Source organism: Zophobas morio, unplaced genomic scaffold (genome assembly GCF_036711695.1).
Source record: "Zophobas morio isolate AGI-343-1 ecotype UQ-CSIRO unplaced genomic scaffold, CSIRO_AGI_Zmor_V1 ptg000131l, whole genome shotgun sequence".
NCBI classification, from domain to species: domain Eukaryota; kingdom Metazoa; phylum Arthropoda; class Insecta; order Coleoptera; family Tenebrionidae; genus Zophobas; species Zophobas morio.
Window position 1 is genome coordinate 128,879 of NW_026972236.1, and position 20,570 is coordinate 149,448.

General features: G+C 31.6%; 2 protein-coding genes across 5 annotated transcripts; one reads left to right on the forward strand and one right to left on the reverse strand.

The window, feature by feature from the left end:
• Positions 1-8,221: 8,221 nt before the first annotated feature.
• LOC135145191 (uncharacterized) lies at positions 8,222-14,538 on the reverse strand. 3 transcript variants are annotated; one of them, XM_064077302.1, is made up of 21 exons: positions 14,448-14,538; positions 14,308-14,398; positions 14,155-14,194; positions 14,069-14,086; positions 13,968-14,017; positions 13,237-13,328; positions 11,862-11,978; positions 11,642-11,751; positions 11,409-11,482; positions 11,031-11,090; positions 10,875-10,979; positions 10,672-10,754; positions 10,240-10,334; positions 10,119-10,184; positions 9,994-10,068; positions 9,801-9,887; positions 9,529-9,647; positions 9,418-9,468; positions 9,267-9,356; positions 8,953-9,003; positions 8,222-8,290 (listed from the first exon to the last, which is right to left on the reverse strand). In XM_064077302.1, exons 2-21 carry the CDS (start codon positions 14,392-14,394, stop codon positions 8,240-8,242), a joined length of 1,521 nt encoding a protein of 506 aa, XP_063933372.1. In that variant the 5' UTR covers positions 14,395-14,398; positions 14,448-14,538; the 3' UTR covers positions 8,222-8,239. The 3 variants fall into 3 exon arrangements, with proteins under 3 accessions (XP_063933372.1, XP_063933373.1, XP_063933374.1); XM_064077303.1 differs by having other exon boundaries at positions 14,069-14,083; positions 14,308-14,516; XM_064077304.1 differs by having other exon boundaries at positions 9,418-9,504; positions 9,567-9,647; positions 14,308-14,516.
• Positions 14,539-15,141: 603 nt separating this feature from the next.
• LOC135145187 (uncharacterized) lies at positions 15,142-19,039 on the forward strand. Of its 2 annotated transcripts, none has more exons than XM_064077299.1 (18): positions 15,142-15,227; positions 15,634-15,724; positions 15,777-15,915; positions 15,977-16,114; positions 16,170-16,219; positions 16,395-16,488; positions 16,638-16,760; positions 16,817-17,010; positions 17,069-17,170; positions 17,247-17,320; positions 17,379-17,472; positions 17,550-17,582; positions 17,662-17,732; positions 17,786-17,835; positions 18,016-18,079; positions 18,136-18,177; positions 18,820-18,907; positions 18,969-19,039. In XM_064077299.1, exons 1-18 carry the CDS (start codon positions 15,219-15,221, stop codon positions 18,998-19,000), a joined length of 1,488 nt encoding a protein of 495 aa, XP_063933369.1. In that variant the 5' UTR covers positions 15,142-15,218; the 3' UTR covers positions 19,001-19,039. The 2 variants fall into 2 exon arrangements, with proteins under 2 accessions (XP_063933369.1, XP_063933370.1); XM_064077300.1 differs by having other exon boundaries at positions 15,158-15,227; positions 15,625-15,724.
• Positions 19,040-20,570: the final 1,531 nt, after the last annotated feature.

Consider the following 20,570-nt stretch of genomic DNA (forward strand, 5'->3'; position numbering starts at 1 on the left):
ATGGGAGGTTGTTTGTATGCTATTATGAGATTTGAGTTAGAGATTTCTTCTAGTTCATCGGCACAGTGATTTAACGGAGAAATTTCTTTTTATGTACCATATAAATTATACATGGTTTTAAAGATAATGTCTTTTTTGTTATATTCATACTTGCATGCTTCTTTATCTTCTGAGCTGGTATAAAGTTTTTCTGAAAAAAACTTCTTTAACGGTACGAACCATTAAAGGTTTTAGGAAATTACTGTTATAGCTACTTTTCGGAAGTCTTTCGTAGAGATTTTTAATAAGAAGCCAAAAATCCTCTTCAAACGTACATAAGATCTTATTCTTGCGAGTTACAGTAGCAAGATTTTTTTGTGGTACTAGGGGGGTGCGCACTGTCGGAGGTTGAATAAAGATATTAGCTGTTTTCTTTTTCAATTAGTTTATAAAATTTCTATTATTGTCTTTATAAATAAATAAATATAGAAAGGAAATAGGATTTCCAAAGTCCAGTTTAGCTTAACGCATTGTAACAGAAGGTTGATAAAGACCGGAAATTGAACTTCATTTTTTACCCATATGTGCAATGTATCATCCGTATACACTTTATATAACTTTGTATAAGGAGAGAATTCAGTAACTCTAAAGCTTCATAATACGCCAAATAAAAAGTAACCAAGACTGAACCAGCGGGATTACTCATAGGAATTCGGTTTAGTTGTTGGTATAAGATATTAAATAGAAAGACATTTTTATGTAACAAAAGGTGAATCGCTCCATAGTACGTACAAAAGAAATTTTATGGTCTGGAGAGTCTTTTAGAAAGAAGTCTACAGAATTCCATAAATTCTGAAATACTTGTATGAAGCGATTCTATTTCTAGTGAACATATAATGTCTTTACTTTCTAGTTTGATATCTTTTAATAAAGGTAAAAAGTTTTCTCGAGCAGGTCTTTTGCCTTTTTTGGATGTGGCCTGTGCACCTCTACTTTTTATTATGGACTTGCTATAAATATCTTACTTATTTAAATATTGATCATTTCAACGAAAACTTTAGTTCCTACTCTATTTTAATATATATATATTAAGCCTAAACTAATACTTTATATATGTATATCAATCTTACTCATCTAACTTATATATATATATATATATATATTTATTTTTTACTATATCATTTTTCTTTACTTTTATATGTTGCTTAACATGTCTCTTGTTCCTTCTGATAAAGATCCCGCAGCCTACATAATTATACGAGCTATTAATGAAAAGCTTTAAAAAGCTTTAAAAATAGCGCTAAACAGAATAAACGGGCTAGAATCTGTTCACTTTAAAGAAGTTAGCAAAACCAAGCGAAAGGCTAGTTCATTCTCCTGCAAACATGAACCTTTACCCGTTGCCTGCTCCAATGCTTTTCTGGTCTTCTTATACAAGACGAAAGCACTGATATAAACGAATTTCAGCCTTTACTGAGTGAATTAACTACTTAAAACTTACAAAACAGTCGGTTTTCCAAAAGACAATGGTCCACAGAACAGACTACCACTCAACCTATCCACTGCGAATTCCTTTCTGGAAACGAAGAAAATATTATACCCATAATTACTTGTGAGAAACAACGGTGGCCAAATGTAACTCCTTTTGTGGGAAAGAAAAGTGACCAATTTTCATCTAAAAATATCCGTAATGACATTAGAGTATTGCTGTCTTCCTCTAATGATTTTAGACTGGTCACAAAGTTATTATTAGAAAGTTATTACGAGTTTTGCAGTTATCGTCTTTCTGAGGATAGGCCTTTAAAAGTGGTACTGAGAGGAATTTTTCCAGAATTTAACTGTAGCGCAATAGAGGAAGATTTAACGCAATCAAGGTTTTCACCCACTAAAGGTTGTTCGTCTGCAAAGTTATAGGAACATTTGCCAGAGCCCGAGGTCTCTACGTATTCATTTTGTCATCTTCCAATTTCGGTTGAAGAGCTCAAGAATTCAACGTAATTGGTCTGTGCCACCACTGTCAACTTTTTTGGCCCTAATTCTGTCTTCTGTTCCTCTGCCTTTTAATGCATCAAAGGTGGAAACAACTATAAAACTGCTAGTGCACGAAGATACCAGATGCCCCGCCGAAATTCGCTAATTGTCAAGGCGAGCACACTGCTAACTATCGAGGTTGCCCTTATTGCCCAGAATTCTTACATGCGCACCTCAACAAATCGCACAACAGAGCCATACTCCCAGACAATTAATTGCACCTCTTCCAAGAACACTCAAATAAAGGGAAACTCTCTCAAAAAACGTAATTTAATCAGTCAAGAAGAAGGGCTACGTTTCCGCCGCTAACATGAAGCCAAAGTCAGAAGACCTAATATTATTTAAATAATATACAAACGACCAGTTTAGCAAGGGCAAGAATGTTAAATGCTATTCTTAAGTCAAGTCTTTATGATAACCTCTCAACGTCAGTTTAGATATGTTAGCATGTTACCTTGGAACGTGGACGATCTTTTGTGCGAAAAAGAAGAATTTCAATACTTTTTTAATAGTCAGAAAAGTGATATTGCTTTAATAAGTGAGACCCATTTAAAACCAGGACATTTTATAAAATGTCCCAATTACGTGCTTTCCCGGCATGAAGGCCCTTTTTGAGAAAAGGGGGAGCAGCTATTATTATTAAAAAGCAGGAGGCTCACTCGTTTATAACTCTTGTCAATTTAAAATTTATTGAAGCAGTGGCTATCAAAATCAATCTTTATGGTCAAGAGTACGTGGTTGTCGTTTCTGCATATAAGGTCCTTGGGACTGCCTTTGTTTCCTAAAGAACTGGACAGTATTTTTAACCTTCGCGAAGTTTTAATTCTTTGCGAGGAATTGAACTGTCCAGATCCTTCTTGGAATAGTAAAGTGGGAAATCCTAACGGACTTGAACTGTACAACTACGCTAGCCTTTAGAACGGGCACACATTTTATCCACAAAGAGTCTTTAGATGTACTTGATATTACCATTACATAAAACATATGGATTGACTCAAACTTAACCACCCTAATGGACTCAGACCACTCCCCCTTGCTTAACGAAATTGGTTTTCAAGAATTTAGCCCTTTGAATTACATACGAAGGTATACGGGCTGGAATAAATTTAAAGAAGCGATTAAGGAGGTCATCGAAACAATTTAATTACTTTGATTTCCATCAGTTACCTTCAATTTTTCGGTAACCCGCTATGAGACTACAGTTATTCAAACACATAAAACGGCTTCTGTTATAGTAACGGCCTTTCCGTGTAAAGCACGCTTACCATAGGAAATTGAATAACTTCTCAACTCAAGAAGGCGGTAAAAACGTAAATGCGTAACTTCCAGAGATCCCGAAGATAAACGAATATTCTAAACACACTTGACAAAAAGCTAAAAAACGCCTTATTAATTTGCGCAATAAAACTTGTGAATTGAAAATTGCCGAGGTTAAAAATTCGAAAAACCCAGCATCCTACTAGCGATTTGTCAAATCCATCGAACTCGCAAGAAACCTCATCCTTCGGCCCTTTAGACAGAGACCGATTATATTTATGACGACAAAGAAAAGACGGACGTGTTCTTGCGAAGTTTAATTAGTAACTGTCCAATCACAAAAAAAGTAGTTCCTGAGACCCGAAAATAGCGCAACTTGCAGTAACATTGCTCCAAATTTAACTTGCGAATATAGCGAAACGAAAGAAGTGAAAAAAATTAATTATAAACCTGCGTACTAAAAAAGGGTCTGGTCCTGACGGCGGACCAAAGACATGCATAAACACTTGCCAGAGACAGCTATAACTGCCTTTGTTTCACTTATTAACTATTCTTTTGAGTCATGTACATTTCCTGGACGATGGAAAATGGCAGCAGGCGTGTGCATTCCTAAATTAAAGTGATCTTCAAAACTTAAAGACTACCCAAGTCTTTCTCATCTATTGGCAAAATAACTGAATCTGTAATACTTGCACCATTGCAAAATTTTGTGGAAAGTACTGGTTGTATATCAGAATTTCAGTTTGGATTCTGACGAGGTCGCTCTACTACGCAGCAGCTTGTTCTTCTGAACACGTCACAAAAGGTTTAATAACAATAAGTCGACATGCGCATTATTTCTAGGTGTCGAAAAAGCATTCGACAGGGTATGGCACGAGGACCTTTTTTTGAAACTATCCATCCTGAAGAAACCAGATTATCTTCTTTTGATTCTCCAATCTTTGCTGCACCTAAGGACATTTTATGTAAGAGTGGCAAAAGCTAGTTTAAACGAACTGACTAGGGGAGCCCCACAAGGATCGCTGCTACCTCCCATCTTATTTGCTTTATACATCCAGGACATACCCAGGTCCCAGAGTGCCTCTACTTTTTGTCATAGTTTGTGGACGATACGGCTGCCTATGCCTGCGCCAAATTTCCCTCTAGCTTTAAATCACGTGCAAACGTATGTTTCCGCTCTTGAGGTATGATTGAGAAGTGGCAAATTACAGTTACTCCCTTAAGAGCAAAGCTATATTTGTATCGAAGATGAGACATATAACGACACCTGCGCAAAAGTCGCCGCTTTGGTCTCTGACAGCAGAGCCCTTCAGGCATTACTTCTCTCGCCCCTTTTATTTGCAGTTTATAGGAGCGACGTGCCCTTGCCATCCGACTCACACACACGAATCGCCCTCTACGCTGATGATACGACTGTATATTCCACGAATTCTTCAGCCTTGCTATGGAAGCAGCTACAGGGTTATCTTTACGCCCTTACCGGCTGGTGCTATGATTGGAAGGTTACTAAAAATGCGATGAAGAGCAAAGCTCATTAATTTCAAGGAAACGCGTCCCTTTGTTAATGTCCTTAAACTTTAATTGAGCGAAGATTCCATAGTGGTCTCAAGCGAAATACTTGGGGAGTTATCATCGTCAACAAATTTTCCTGGCGGCCTCACGTAGACTATATAGTAGCGAAGGTCAAGGCAGCAACCAAGTCGCTTGATCCTTTACTTTGCAGCATAAGTAAGCTTTCTCTGGGAAACTAACAGCAAATGTATATATCTTACATCCAGGCAGTTATGATGTACTCGTCTGCTGCTGGGACCTACGGCTCCACTGGAATAGCGCCGGCACTTTAAGTGCGACAGAACAAATCGTGCTTGTTCTAACAAAGGCGCGGTGATTGGTCTGCGGGAATGCTCTTTACTGGATCCTTTAGCTAGAACAACGCTATCCCGTGGTCCTTTACGAAAGGTTCACCCGGCAAACTTATCGCCTGCTGGGGAGCGAACTTATTTACGTTCCATGGGATGGGGCACGTTATCGCCGCCTACGTAACGCGCTTAAGCGCTAGTTTTTTTTTTTTGTTAACCCAAAAAAAAAAATTGACACCCTGAGTGCTATTTTTATTATCTGCGCAACTCCTGGTGGAGAACTCCAGTATTCGAAGTTTTTAACCCGATCGAGTACCAGAACTGTCATTAAAAAATAAATAAATAAATAAAACGACAGCATCTACGATAACGCATTTCGACCAAACCGTCCCCTGACACACGGAAGTCAAGTACTTAGAGATTTTTTTGGTATGGAAGTGAAAGTGGAACAAATAATTTTATGATATTCTAATAATTATTAAAAGCGAAAATTATAGTAAATATTCTAGTTAGTTGCTATTAAAGGGGAGAGAAAAGATAAATACAATTTTTAGAACACCTTTAAGGCAATTTTACCAGTGTAATTTTAAGCGAAACCTTTACGAAATTTTAAAAGCAAGGAAAATAGCCTTGGACAGTAGCTTTAAACCTTTAGTAGAACTTCTTAAACCTTTAAAAAAAAATACTAAATTAACTTTACCAAGCTAAACTAATGAAAGATTTCTTAATAATTAGAAAGCTCTATTATACTATACCAAAACGCAGCTATGCAAAATACTAATACACATAAGACTTACAATTTAGTTCTTCTCCGTTTATAGATAAGTGGCATTTTATAATAAATGTTATAAATAATAGTAGGTTTTTCTTTTTCTTTGGCCGTTTAAATTTATATATTTAAATTAATATTCTTGCCTGGCTCTTTACCGGTATGACCTCCGTTATATATAAAAGGATTTAAATCCGACTCGTTCATAATAAATCCTCCTTAATATAATCTTAATTAAAGTGCTTTCACCTTTACTTCTTATGTTGCCCAAAAATTTTTAAAACTGTCATATTTACTATGCAACATTCGAGCCCTAACTACCAGATGTTGGAACAATCATCTCATTTTAAATAACGGTTAATAATAATAATTCCAAATTAACTATTCACATAGCCATTGGGAAGCTCTAACAATAACTCTGTATTACTGTTAATCCGGAACAAACATAAGATTTCACCACTTAGCTAAACTACCATATAGGATTATTATGGTAGGCAACAAAAGATCTTGTTTCTGGTTAGTTTTTTTATGACCTAACTCATTAAATTTGGGCATGGAATAAAAATAACTAAGAGACCTTCTTTCAAAGCAAGGGATACTGTTAGAAAATTTATAATCACTTTAATCCTTCAGTTATTTAGTGTAACTTTTCTTCATAAAGAAACTAATGATTTTTTTTAATCGGTTACTATAATTAGTAAACAGTTGAGTTAAATGGTTTTGGACTTAATCAATATACTTATTTCTTTTCGGTATAGTAAAGGTGGACAACTAATTGTGGGACAAGGTTGTTTAAGATAGGTTAATTTTTTAATCGGAGTTTGCTTTGCAACAAATGACAAAAGTTGTCAACTAAATAGTTTATAATTTTGTTTTTGGTAAATAATTGTTAGATTTAGTCATAAAAATGTTCCTAGATGGAGCAAAATGCGAGAAAGTGTAAATAACCTTTTTTAACGCCCCAAAACACTAGGGGAAACCGAAGACGTTGTTAAAAATAAAATACCAACAGACCTAAGCAAGTTTCATCAAGAAGTCAACGTTCTTTCATAAAATTGAGTAAAAAGAGCGACTATTTACGTTACGGGACAGTACGACACAGTGGAACGAAGAGTTAGGACTAAAACTACCATGTGTGTTATAAACAACAGGTACATTGAAACTATCATGGCTGTAGACGATTGGGCATAAATTATTTTATGTGGTAAACTTAATTCGGAAACGAGTTATCAGGTCAAATGAAGCGTTACATGAAGACTTCATTAAAACACCGTGATATTCCCGTAATGGGTGTGGATTTGGGCTGTATGTCTGCAAAAGGCTTGGGCAGCGTTGAGTTTATCGACGGAATTTAAAATGTAGAGAAATATTAGAATGTATTAACAAACAGGCCTCTTCCGAGTACCAACAAGCTGTATTATAAGGAAAAATGTGTTTTCCAGCAAGACGGAGCCTCTTTTCGTACAGTCAAGTCAACCCAAAAATAGCTCTCTGCGAAGAAAATCAGTTTTGCTATGGCCTTCTAGTAGCTCAGACCTTAATGACATTGAAATACTCTGGCTTAAGATGAAGCAGCGGTTACATACTAATCCTCAGAGGAAGTCAGAATCGACAAACAGTCCGACTAAGCTTACACCTGAGTTTTGTAAATCTTTAACAGCAGCCATGCCTTCCAGAATAGCAGTGACTGTTAGAGCAAAAGGAGATGAAAACCATGTTAAACTGTACCCTACTGATATGGTCTCAAGATATAATTATCAACGTTATGTAATTTTATTTACTTTGTAGGCTTAATTACCGACTTCAATTTATATAATGCATAGTTTAGTTATAGAACTTTCGTATTCTTGATAAAATTTTTATAATTGTTACTGCTTCTATTGAATAATAACACCCGAAATTTTTTATGGCTTGTTCCAATTAGTTGTAAAAGGGGTATTTTTATTATACTTTTTTCTTCATTAATCTTAATATCCTGGCTTAAAGTGAAGTTTTCATTGAAACGAACATGAGAATTGTCTTAAACTTATGATAGTCTCACAAAATGAGTGAATCCAAGCAGGAAGATGAAGTGGCGCATAATCAAAAACTATTTTTAAAACGTGCTGAACTATAAATCTGTTTCTTAAATAATGTTTAAGGCAGTCAGTACCTATAAAGTAATACTTCTTTAAAAGTTTATGTTATAGTAAACTTAATATTTTGTAGTAGGAAAAGTCTGTGCTTACTGATATATAAAACATAATTAAATATGTTCATGACAAATGCTTATAAAAAATTTATAATAAGAAAATTCAGACTAATTTAATAGATGCAAGGTTAAGCATGCTCCACTGACAAATTATTATGTAACGTGTTTAAATATATCTTCCGCAGTAATTCGGGTAGAGAGTTCCTGTAAATTTAAAATAATATATATTATTACCCAAATTTAAAATTTATATATTTGCAACTCGCTCTCTCTATTAAGTAAATTTTTATTAAAGTGAAATAAGAAAAAAAAATTTTATATAAATTTGAAAAAGTAAAGCTTATTTAACCATTACAACAATTAAAGAATTTTTTATAAGATTTTGGTATCTGCGCAACCAAAAAATGTCGAAAATTACTTGACAAGGACGTTTTAATAAAACACTAAATATTAAAATAAAGTTGACTTATGGAAAATAATGAATTTAATAATATTTTCTTAAAATTTTCTAATCAATAGTTTCAATAAGAGTTTTAATCTATTAAAACTTGAGTGCGCTTTTAAGTACGCACGCTCAGAAGTATACTATACAATTATTGGCCCCTTTTAACTATAACTAAAGCTCCCAGCCAATAAAAGAACTGGAATTGTTTGTTTCCTACTTATATGCGTTGACAGTAATACACTATACCAAATATTCATGAAAATGACGAAAAAAACTACAAAATTTGTTTATAAATTTCAAGTGAAATTGCACAAGAAGTAATAACATACAAAAATATGTAGAAATACTGTTTAAAAAAGTTATAATATTTACTTTATGAAAATAATAAGACTGAGAGTTAAAAAAATATAAAGTTTTATACTTTTTGAAAAAGTGAAGGCTCCTGCCCTTCAGTAGAAATGCTTTTGAAGGCCTATTCAGTGTTATTGATAAGAGAATATTTATTTTTAGTAAAAAGGGAACAAGGTAAACTTTATAATAACCGATAGCAAATATAAAATAAATAAAAAAATAATATTTATTACAGTCGTAATACTAGAAAACGGTAACGATATTATAGGTTAAAAAAAATGGCTGCACTTTTTTTCTCTGAATATTCTATATATTCAAACCATCACAAGTAAAAATAATTTGTTTTTTCTTAGTAACATAAACATAATAATTATAATGAGGAACAGTAGAAGAAGTGATATCTCTCGCATTTCTTGCAACCCGTGCGACTTCGTCCGCCTCTGTCCCCAACGGACGCACATGGCTCCTGTAACTCTATAGCACATGTCAAAGTCCTTGAACTCTTTCGTATATTTTATTTTATTAAGCGCAAGACCGAAAGGTTTTCTTTCCAGAACTCCGACTTCCCAGCAACAGGCACAACTTCCTTTATTATTTTTGAAATTATATAAAATAAGAAAACCTAGAAAAGAAGAGCTGAATGAACCTTCACTTTAAAAACAACAATTCCAGAAAGAAATATACATATGATGTTTGCGACGGTTAAGAGTAAGCTGACGCCTCCGAGACGAGCACAGAGACGCTGTTGCTCCCCTGCCATTGCCTCTAGTATTTTACTAAATAGTTTGCGTGCCCAATGTTTTCGAATGGCGACAACAAATAAAAACTATAGGGTAAAACTTTTGCGCTGCCATTGTTACTTTTTACTAGTTACGCAGTTAACCACTATTACCCGTCAGTAAACATAGACAAACGTACGATGAAGGTGAGGGCCAATGAGCGCGTATGCCCAATTAAGGCCGGCATTTACGGCGGGAGGTAAGAGCGATGCGGAGATAGCGACTCCTGAAAGCAGAATTATAAGTTTGAAAATAAAAGTAACCAATTATCAATTAATAAACGTTTTAATAAATATAATTTAAATAGTCAATCATAACATGAATAACTATACCCACTAAGCTAGCAGCATTATTTCCTAGAATGGACAGTGCGACTCCCGCGCCGGAGGGAGCAGCCACACAGATGCCTTTAACGAAATTACAAGGTCACGTGCGACCAACCTATAAGGAGAAAGACCTAAGATCAAGTTGTCCCATTGGCCACGGCTACGCATTTCGGGGGTGGGCCACCCGTAGTACACGCCTTGACCGTTGTTAGTAGACTACAACAGTCAAGGAAAATAACGAAGCAGAGGGACCGAAAGGAGACATCGCGCTGCCAAGAAGAAAGCCGACGAAAATGCAAAGAAAGAGACTGAACAGCTCGTTTCGAAGGCCAACAATAATCATGTTCCTAAAAATAAGTGTGAATTTATTTTACAAAAACACGTGGACTTGGAAAATATAGACACGCGAATGACTAGTAGTAAAGTTCAAAGTGCAACAAATTCGCGCGCTATAGTAAACTTAAAGTTGAATATATTATAAATTTGGTATTTTATATCATTAAAATGTCTTAGATTGGTTCTTGACTTTTTTATTAAAAATAAGTTTTAAAGGGCGCGTAATTGGTAGCATTTAGGTACAGCTTACTAGTAAAACGACACTTAAACGGTTTGCGTTCTGCATCGCATTGCAAGCAGACTCCAACAACTAAAAAAATTACCAATAATGTGGGGCAATGTAAGTACCTGTCCAATATAAAAGCGCCGAAGGTGAAACTAAGGATGGGCCCCATCAGCGGGGAGATGAGCATACTCGCAATAACAGCAACCTCGAAAGAATAATAAGCACTAAACTTGTATAGCGTTCATAAAATTGTAGATTACTTTAAGTATTAAAAGTAAATGTAATTTTTATAAAGTTTATTGGAATATTCAAAATAAAAACATACAGCTGAGTTGGAGGCGAGGCCAATACCCGCTATCACTGCAGCGCAGATAAGAAGAACATAATAGTCAAAGTTTAGCTCAGCTCCACTTTTAACAGAAGAAATAACCTTTATTATTACTATTATTGTGGTTACTATTATTATTATTAATAAATTAACTTGATCCATTACTATACGGCTTTTAGCGCCTTTCATAAATTGCTCTGAAACTCCTTCTACCTGTTATAATTATGATACTAAAGAAGACAATAGAAATATAAACTTTTTATTACATTTTGAATAATATAAATTATAAAGTAAAAATAATAAAACATTAATGGGGAGAATATAATAAAACTTTATTATAAAAAATAGTCATCCACATAATTTGTACGTATAAGACCAACGAAAACTTTTATATTTCAGTAGTTGAGACATATTATCATAAAAATTTCGATATGTTTAAGTTTTAGTTCGGTTTATAAATATATAACAATAAACAAAAAAAAAATAATATAAATATTTTTTAAAAAAACTTTTCATAATAAACTTTTATACGTTTGAAGGCTTCAGGTCAGGCTTGACAATATCGATGGGAAGAACTCTGATAGTGCCGTAGTCCGTGCTGCACCCTGAAAAAAATAATATAAATAGTAAGTAAAAGAGTGTGGAGGATTACCAATAGATTTACAGTGTTCCATTGGTGGAATTGAACGTATTGCAAAGAACAAAAATGAAATATATGCAACTTTTGCAGTGAACATTAATAATAAAAGCCTCCAATAGCCAACCTTTATTGATCAAAAGGCGCATAACAAACTCGACTCGGCTCGTCGGGACCGAAAACGTGACTTGGTATTTATTTTCTTTTATGCCACTCGTCCATAATAAATCCTCAAGGCTTTTTGTGAATAGATTTATTAATTATTGTTTCTCTTTAATAAAAGTAATAATATATTGTAATTATCCGATATTTACTGCAATAGTAATGATGATATTATAATTGTAAACCCCAACTCGTCGAGTAATTCGGAAATCATTTTCACAACATCTACAATATAGGAATTGTCGTCTTCCAAAAATATTGCCTTTTTTTCATCAAGAAGAAAAAAGTCGCTTAAACAATTTCTAAATAGAAAGTCTTATTGGATATGCAACAAAATAGGAAATACAAATTCCAAAGTTTAAAACTAAAAAAAATTTCAATAGTAAGAAGTAAAAAAAATAGTTAAAAAAGGTTCTCTCATATATAAAATACAAGAACTCAAAAGAAAAAAGTCTTCTTTTATTGTGAAGGCACGAACCAATGAAAATTTTGGGAGTTGAAAACTACCAATAAACATGTTACTTTCTGCAGCGATCATTGTAATTGGTGCATGCCAGTACACGAGGAGGTCAAAATGAGCCAATCCAGCTAGGTGGGAGCAAATTAATCCCATCCGCGGTACTTTTTACCCTTGACTTGTTGCTCTCTGTGACAAGCGCAAAGTTTTGATCACGTGCTGAGCTTTTTCGGGCCGATAAAAATGATGCACTTTTACAATTTTTCTACTGCATTCCTTTTTAACTTTTCTTATTATTATTACTCAAAAGTTATACTAAAAGTTTAAACAGAATACGTTGAGTTTATATAAATAATAAAAGTTTTTTTAGTTTTTATAGCAGAAGAGAAGAATAATATTTATTTTATTCAAACTTTCAAATTATTAGTTTTCATTAGTACAGGAAAAAAGTTATAGTAAATATTTTTCTAAATGTTATATAAAAATAAGAGTTTCTTGATAAATATAAACTTTCAAAAAAGTATTGGAAAAGTTTGAATATAAAAGTTTTTAATAAATTTTAAAAACTCTAAAAAAGCTTAAGCAAAAAATTTTTGTTAAACGAATAAATAAATTAATAATAATGAAAGACAAAAATTTTTTATATATAATTCAAAATATTAAATATATTAATAATATAATAAACTAACCTTTTAAATAGAAAAACTTTTATAATTAAAATAATTTAAAAAATCTTAAAAATTAAAAATTTTTTTTTTCAAAGTTCTACAAAGTTCTAATTAGATTAAAAATTTATATATTAACTTTATAAAATGAAAATTTAATTAGTTATAAAAATAAAAAATGTCGAAATAATTCTAACTACTTAATAATCTAGTACAATATTATAAAAAGATTTAAAAGTTGCTACAAATGCTAAGCAATTTAAAAAATTTATTATAATAAATTATTAAAATTTTTTATGAATTTCATAATTAAAGGAAAAAAGTGTTACAAACTTTCTTAATCAAAATTAAGTATTAATTACAACTTAACACATTTAACATTAAAAAAAATATATATATTATATACAAAAATATTCAAATTAAATTAGAGCACGTTACAAATTTTCTTGATCAGCTTCTGGAATATCAGAATTTCTATTACTTTGCTTTTCCTTCACGTCAATGTCGCCAAGGTTGGGCAATTCAATAACCTTAAGTAAATTAATTTATATAAAAAATTAGGTTTCGCTTAATATATTTATTTAAAAAAATTTACAAATTGGCAAAAATAAATTTTTTTTTCCTTTCTTTTTAATTATACAATTACTCTATATATATAACTTTTGGTTAAAAGTTTATACAATTTAGTAAACCACCTTCAAAACTCAACTTTTTTATTTATATTTTAATAAGGTTAACATATTTTATTAAAAAATAATAAAATTTAAAAATCAAATTAAAATCCTATATAATTTTTTAAAATATTAATTTTGATTTTACAAATTTTTTATTAACAAAACTATTCCCCAAAAAATATTTTAAAAATTAATTACTTCATAAATGTGAAAAAAAAAATTTATAACTTTTAAATAGATTTATTAAGTTTAAATAGTTATTATAATCAAGTTAATACTAAAAATTAAGTAATAAACTATTTAAAAGTATTAAATATAAGTTATAATCAAACAAATTGTATATATATACGCACAAGGTTTATTATGTTTTTTGTCAATCAAAATTTGTAACGCTCTAAACGCAAAACAAATATATTTCCAAAAAAAATTAAAAAAATTGTCATAATTATAAAAATTAATTTGAAGTGAAGAACAAAATTAGAAAAGGAAGTATACCTTATCATAATTTTCTCTTATTTGGTTTTCCACTATATTTTCTGATAACTCTATTAAAAGTAGTTGATAATATAAGTTGAACAAAATATAGAAGAGCTTACCCTTAAGAGAACTTTCTTCTTTCAGTGTATGTAAATAAATTAATTATAATAACATCTTAAAAATTACCAAAAAAAGAGGGTTTTACCAGTTTTCTTATTAAAATATTCTTTAACTTGTGTCTTAAGCTAATTACAAATAAAGAAAAAAAACATTAAGGAGAAATTTACATACCCATAATGTTTCAACTTAAAGCATTTAAGTTATAACAATAAACATGATAAATAGCGAGGCAAACTACCTCCTCGATGTCCCCGCAGTGGACTTTCCGATCAGAAGTTACCTTAATATATTTCGGAAGTGTAACAATAAAATAATAAGGATTCATTACTCTGAGTTAAATTTAAAAGAGGCTTGGTAGCATAATAAATCTCTATTTACCAGTATTTATGGCGCACAGAGAACCTAAAAAAGTAAAACTGCTCTACCGCTTAAAGAGTGTAGACCGCACAACAAAGTAACACATACTAACTTTTAACTAATGTACACTTAAAGAAAGTTAATATAATAATCAGTTAGTTGTTATGCTTGATTGAATACTACGAAAATAAGTATTTTGCGTGGTTCTCTGATAATTTGTAAAACGCATTGTATAATAATTCGTTGACAGCTAATAGGGTGGTTACAGTCTTCGTCTAAATAAGAAACAACAGGGCCAGCTATATCTGTTTTGTGGTATGTGGAAACCATCAATATTTATGTTGCTCAGGAATCAACTTCAACTATAATGCGCAGTCTTTCCTTATGCATATTTTAGTAAATAATAAAAAACTGTTTCTTTAATTTATCCACTTATATTTTAGTGCGAGGAAATAGATAGTTATTCAAAAGGCGTTCTACTTTTAAATCAATAGATAAAAAATATTATGGTTAGCAGGTCTTAAGTATATCTTTAAGCTATTTCATTGGTGAGCTCGCAATAAGCAATAGCTTTTGCAACTAAGTAAAGACTAATCATGTTACCTTTACAGATCAAAAACGGCCAATCATTTAACTAAATGATCCAAACTTTGATTATCTTTTTTAAATTTCGGTTTATATAACAAAAATTTAATGTGAAGCTCTCTGTCACCCAAGTTAAGCGGATTCTCCCCTTAGTACCTTTGCCGTGCTACATTTTGAACCTGGTGGAATTGAACTGAGTTTAACGCTATGTTTGAGGTGGGTACAACTTTTTATTTTTACTAGAAGTATCGTTTTACATTACTTTTTCATGTATTAAAAACTAAAGATACCATGGTATAATTAAGCCAGATTAATTTACTTATGGTACATTATAAGTTGCGACTGAGGCTACACTACTTTACATATTACCTTCAAAGTTAATCCGCTTATTAGAGAGCTCTTAGTCTACTGTTATTATAAACTTCTCTTATTATATTTAGAAAGTTAGGCTGTTTAAAATGTATTAAAGTTAAGGATATTACCTCTATTCTTGCACGCAATTATTGTGATGAAAATTACATTACCTGTTGATTCCATGTAATTAATTTTGTTTGTGCTTCAAAACATTTAGCAACGAGGAGTTATTATTATATATAATATAGTCATTTATTAGTTTATTTAGATGGCAAGTGCACAGGAATGGCGTAAAGTATTTACCAAAAGGCTAAATGATAGAGATGCCGCCTTAAAAAAACTACCTTTTGCTGAAAGCAGTAAGTCTTTAGTATTAAAAATATTTTATCTATAAATCTCTCTAATTTTTAGGTTTGAGTGAAAAAACAATATCTAATGAGACTAATGAAATGTTGGAATTTGTAAGGGCATCCTTAAACAGAGGCCCTTCCGCTTCGTTTATACTGACCTTATACCTCGCCATATCTTTTTTGGCTTCTCTGGTTGTCGGGTTATATTTTTCATATTTAGAGAATTTCAACTAAACTTTTATAATGGAACTTCCAAATTAGTAATATCAAGCTTATCTCTCTTTTTGAAGTTATGGCATCTTGTGGTGATCATGAAGTTAAGACAGGAAAAAATTATGATAGCTTACTTATGTGCCAAAAATTTGAGAAGCTGTTCATAAGTGGTGCTTCAGGATACCTGTAGGCTTCAAAATTTATGTATAGCTTACAGGTAACAACACTTACTTTATAATAGAAATTTTCCTTTTCTTAAAGCTGCAAGGAAGGTTCTCATCAAATACGAAGGTAGGTAAAACCCAAAGATGTTAAATAATAAAAATGATTCTTGAAAGAGGGTTAGAAATTTAATTTGGTTACGTATTACTAAAGTCGTTTAAGTTAATGTAAACTGATATTTAAGTTAAACCAAGGAAATTTTATATAAAAACAGGATGAATTAAGACTTTGTTATCAATAACAGATCTTAACGAAGGCGTTAATATTTCTTTTCCAAGCCTAAAGGAACTGGAATTATTTTCTTTTATTGGAACGAACCAACCATCTATAAGCATAAGGTGAGGTTTATGTTATTATCAGGGATCCCTAAGAGTTTTTTATAGTTCTGTTATTTTATATTTTAATACCTCTTACAAAATTACTATCAAAGTTAGTTTTTGCAACATTATCAGTGTATCTTTAAGATAGGTTATTAAATCATATTAAGTGTTCCTAGAGCGAAAAGATTCGAAAAAATTAGAATCGAAGGACTATCTTCTGACCAAAAAGATTTGGATTTCGGTACTTTGGAATTGGTTGAAGAGCTAAAAATATCTAACTCAGCTTTTGAGTATTTGTAAACTTGTAAAAGAATACGATGAGATCTATAATTATAATTTTAATTAGACTAATCAATTTATCTTCTTTGCGAATTGTTGAAAGACTCATCTTCTCAAAAGTCAGTTTTAATTTGCTAAAAGCTCCAAAATTAGAAACTGTGATGAAACTGGATGCTAATGAGCTTTATTCAAATAAACCCATCCAACTCCAGTTAAATAATTTAATGGAATGTGATACTTTTTCGGTCATGAGTTCGAAAGGTACGTGGCTAGCAAAAAGTAACTTATTAATTAGTATTACTTCTAATCATTAAAAAAGTCTTAGATTCTCTGTCTCTTCCTTCTTTAAAAAGCACTAAGACTTTCTATTTGGATCAAATAGAATTTTCCAATGGGTCATTAGAACTTCCCAGTTTGCAAAGTAAGCAAATTTAAACATGACTTATTTTCACCCTGACTAACTGGTATATTGTGATGAACTCTCACCTATATTCTAGCAACAGCAGTTTTTAACATTATGAATATTAAAAATCTACAAACAGTCAATCTCTCAGGTGCTGTTAATATAGAGGTAATACTATACCGGTCTAAAGTACAACTAACCTTTAAAATATTGTTTGTTATAACAGAGGGTCCTTGTACTGCATACAATGGGAATCCGCAAGTTTAGTTCGAGTGCTCAGGAGGCACAGTATCTTGGATTTATAGAAAACATGGATTTGAGTATATTTAATTCCTTTTTACTCAGCCTTCATTATACTTAAAAGCTTTTTTAATCCTCCATGGATATTCTTTAATAGCGGGAATCCAGCTTCCTTTTCTAACTAAAGCAGGTAACATGGCTAATATTAAATAAATATGAGTGCTACTGCTGTTAGTGTATTTAAATTTGTTAAACTTTAATTAAAATAGAGATTTCTTTAGATGAAAACATGCTTATAAAGTCTCTAAGTTTACCATCACTAGAGTCTGGAGAAGTCTTGGTTATAAACCTTCTTAAGTTTTTTCTTAAAAGAATAATATTAATTAAATGCAGTTGAAAAATTGCGACAAAATTGAAGAGCTGTTTATACCCCGCTTTAATAAGTTTCTTTTCTTTATTCATACTTAATATATTTTTAAAACAAAAGTTATTATCATTCGTAACAAGTTTATCATGTGTAGACAATATAAAAATGTATAGAGCATCTATAGCCTTTATGTAGTAAATATTAAGCTGAAATAAATTATATTTACTAACTATAGTTATTTTTTTAATAATAAAAGTGGAGGGCTTGCTTTAATATCTAACCCTGAACTAAGCACTTTGAATATATCAAACTTTAAAAAGGTTTTCAACTCTATCCCATTTTATTATTGCAAAATTATAAGTATTTATTATGTTAGACCACTGCCGCAATCCTTTTTGGTTGTCCCAAGATAAAAGAGGTTATTCATAAAGCTTTCTAGCTGCTGGGGTCGTTAAATAGTAGATGGGTAGTACATATATTACTAAGCCCTCCAAACTAAAAGGAATTATATAAACGTTCCAGCTGCTTTTTGGTATTATCATGGCCATAAGATCGAAAAAAAATCTAAAACTGGGTGGAGTAATGCATTCAAAATTTACATGTAAAGGGCGTGCTACTGTTGTATAATTTGGGACTTTGCGGTTTATTTACCTTTTCCCCTCTAAAATTTTAAAGTGCCCGCTGAAGCACTTGAGTTTAAACAAGTGAAAATCTGCTTTTTTAGCATGCAAACGATTTTAGTCTCGGGTGGATAACTTTGCAGTTATCTATATTTATAAACAGCATTTTATAAGAAGAAGATATTCCATAAATCTTTTCCTATTATTTTTATCATGAGTTATACATACCGTTTTCGATAAACATACGAAAAATTCCTTACTCTAATTTCCTATGAGGGTTTTAAACCAAAAAAAATTTAAACGCTATTTTTTTAAGGCAAAACCTTCATTCCAAAATTGTTAACATTTGCAAAAAATTGTTCATTTTCTGTTTAAACTTATTAAGTTTCTAGATTATTTATTACTGCACTTCACTCTTACAAGACGTTAATTTTAATTAGAACCCTCTAAAAAGGATCTCTAAAGGTAATGAGCCTCTTTCGATTGCACTAATGCTTGCTATTAAAGAGTGCAAGTTAGAGACTTCAGGTTCTTTGTAGAAATATCATTTCTATCAAGTAATTTTCCTTTTTAACAATATTTATTCTAGGGACTTGTGTATCTATATATGAAACAAGCTAAGGTTAAGTTATGTGGGTAACAACAAGAAATAAAAACTTTAAATAAGAACTTGTTACAATCCCTTTCATATATAGGTTATGCTCTATAGAAAAGTCTATGCTATCTGTTATACCGAATTTCTTTTTTAGAAAAGAAAGTAATATGTGAGGAAATATATCAATTATTATTATAACGCACATTTTAGTAGACAAGCAATAATTATATATTACATAACCCCATAACCTAGACCTTCACTTATTCGAGTTTTTGGGATACTAATAATCCTCAGCGCATTTTACAAGGTCACAAGGTCTTAAACTAATAAACTTGAGCCACTCGATCCGCACAGCTTCGTTTATGTTGAGAAGTTTATTACTAGGGGAGTGCAGCAGGAAGCAGGTCTCTGTAAATGAAATATCAGACTAAACAGTTTAAGTATGTGTGCCTTTGCCTTAAGCGCTAAGTTAACCTGGTAATTAGCTAGTGTAACTCCCCTTAACTTATATAAAGAAAATTGTTAGCGTGTAGTTGTCATGGAAGCTAGTTAAACCAGATAAAAAACATAGTAAAATCTAGTGCGCTAAGAACTAGCCCATAAAAGTTAGCCATAAACTTCATTATCATATATATCTATTGGCGCCACGTCAACTAAAAACCCTACTATGAAAGCTGACCTTCCAAAAATAAGGTGATACTGTATAACTTAGGCTACTTCTTAAGTATGTTTTGGTATGGCTTATACGGGCTATTAAGTGTATTCATTTGTAAGATGACTAAATGGATGGCCCTTCTAAAATAAATAAACATTTTTATTGACCTTGAAAAATTAGTTTTCTAATCTTTACTTGCGGGATGCTCGCTGAGATGTTTAACTTGTAAATCTTATTAGAAAAAAATATAGTTTTTTTTTATTTGGCAAAACGGGAGATTAAAAGTATTTCTTTTTCTTTATCCAAAATACTAGATACTCGCAGGTTAACTTTATAATATTTTCAGAACTGCTAGAACTATTAAGTCAGCTTTTTAATTTGAATATTTTGTAGAAATTTGTTATAAATTCCGCTTTTTGAACTGGTAAAAAAAGTGAAGAATACGAAATCAACAAGCATAGCAACGTAAGAAGGGCAAACAATTTTAAAAGTTAGCATGAACAGTTAACTTTTGGCCTTTTGAGTTAAATAAATATTAAGCTTTTAAATATACAGTATTGCATTTAAATCTAGTAAATTATTAGTCAATAGCTAAGTCGAAGGTTACACCTATAAAAGTTAAAAATGAGTTTAAATTAAGAAAATTTTAAGATTATAAGCAACTTGAAAAAATTGAATATAAGAAAAGACAGCATAACAACCTAAATTATCTGTAACTTTATTTTGGTAGGGGTGGTAGTCCACCAGAAGCCCCTCTACTCGGGTAATCAGGTGAAAAAGGTCTCTGAACTTGAGAAGTTGTTTCTTTGTAAGAACTAGCATTTCTATAGTTATAAGGAGGATAAATAGGTTGCGGAGAGTTACCAAGAGATTGCTGATAATTGTAGGTGGAGTAATTGTAATCTGAATTTGGTAATGCTGTAGGACGGTTATCTGAATAA

Coding starts and splice junctions, on each gene's coding strand:
- LOC135145191 (XM_064077302.1), bottom strand. CDS start 14,394: ATGAATCCTTATTATTTTATTGTTACACTTCCGAAATATATTAAGGTA. Junction 9,469..9,528: donor TTGTTGTTTTTAAAGTGAAG/GTTCATTCAGCT, acceptor AAAATAATAAAG/GAAGTTGTGCCTGTTGCTGG. Junction 9,357..9,417: donor TCTGGAAAGAAAACCTTTCG/GTCTTGCGCTTA, acceptor CATGTGCTATAG/AGTTACAGGAGCCATGTGCG.
- LOC135145187 (XM_064077299.1), top strand. Junction 15,725..15,776: donor ACTACCTTTTGCTGAAAGCA/GTAAGTCTTTAG, acceptor TCTAATTTTTAG/GTTTGAGTGAAAAAACAATA. Junction 17,733..17,785: donor TAGAGTCTGGAGAAGTCTTG/GTTATAAACCTT, acceptor AATTAAATGCAG/TTGAAAAATTGCGACAAAAT.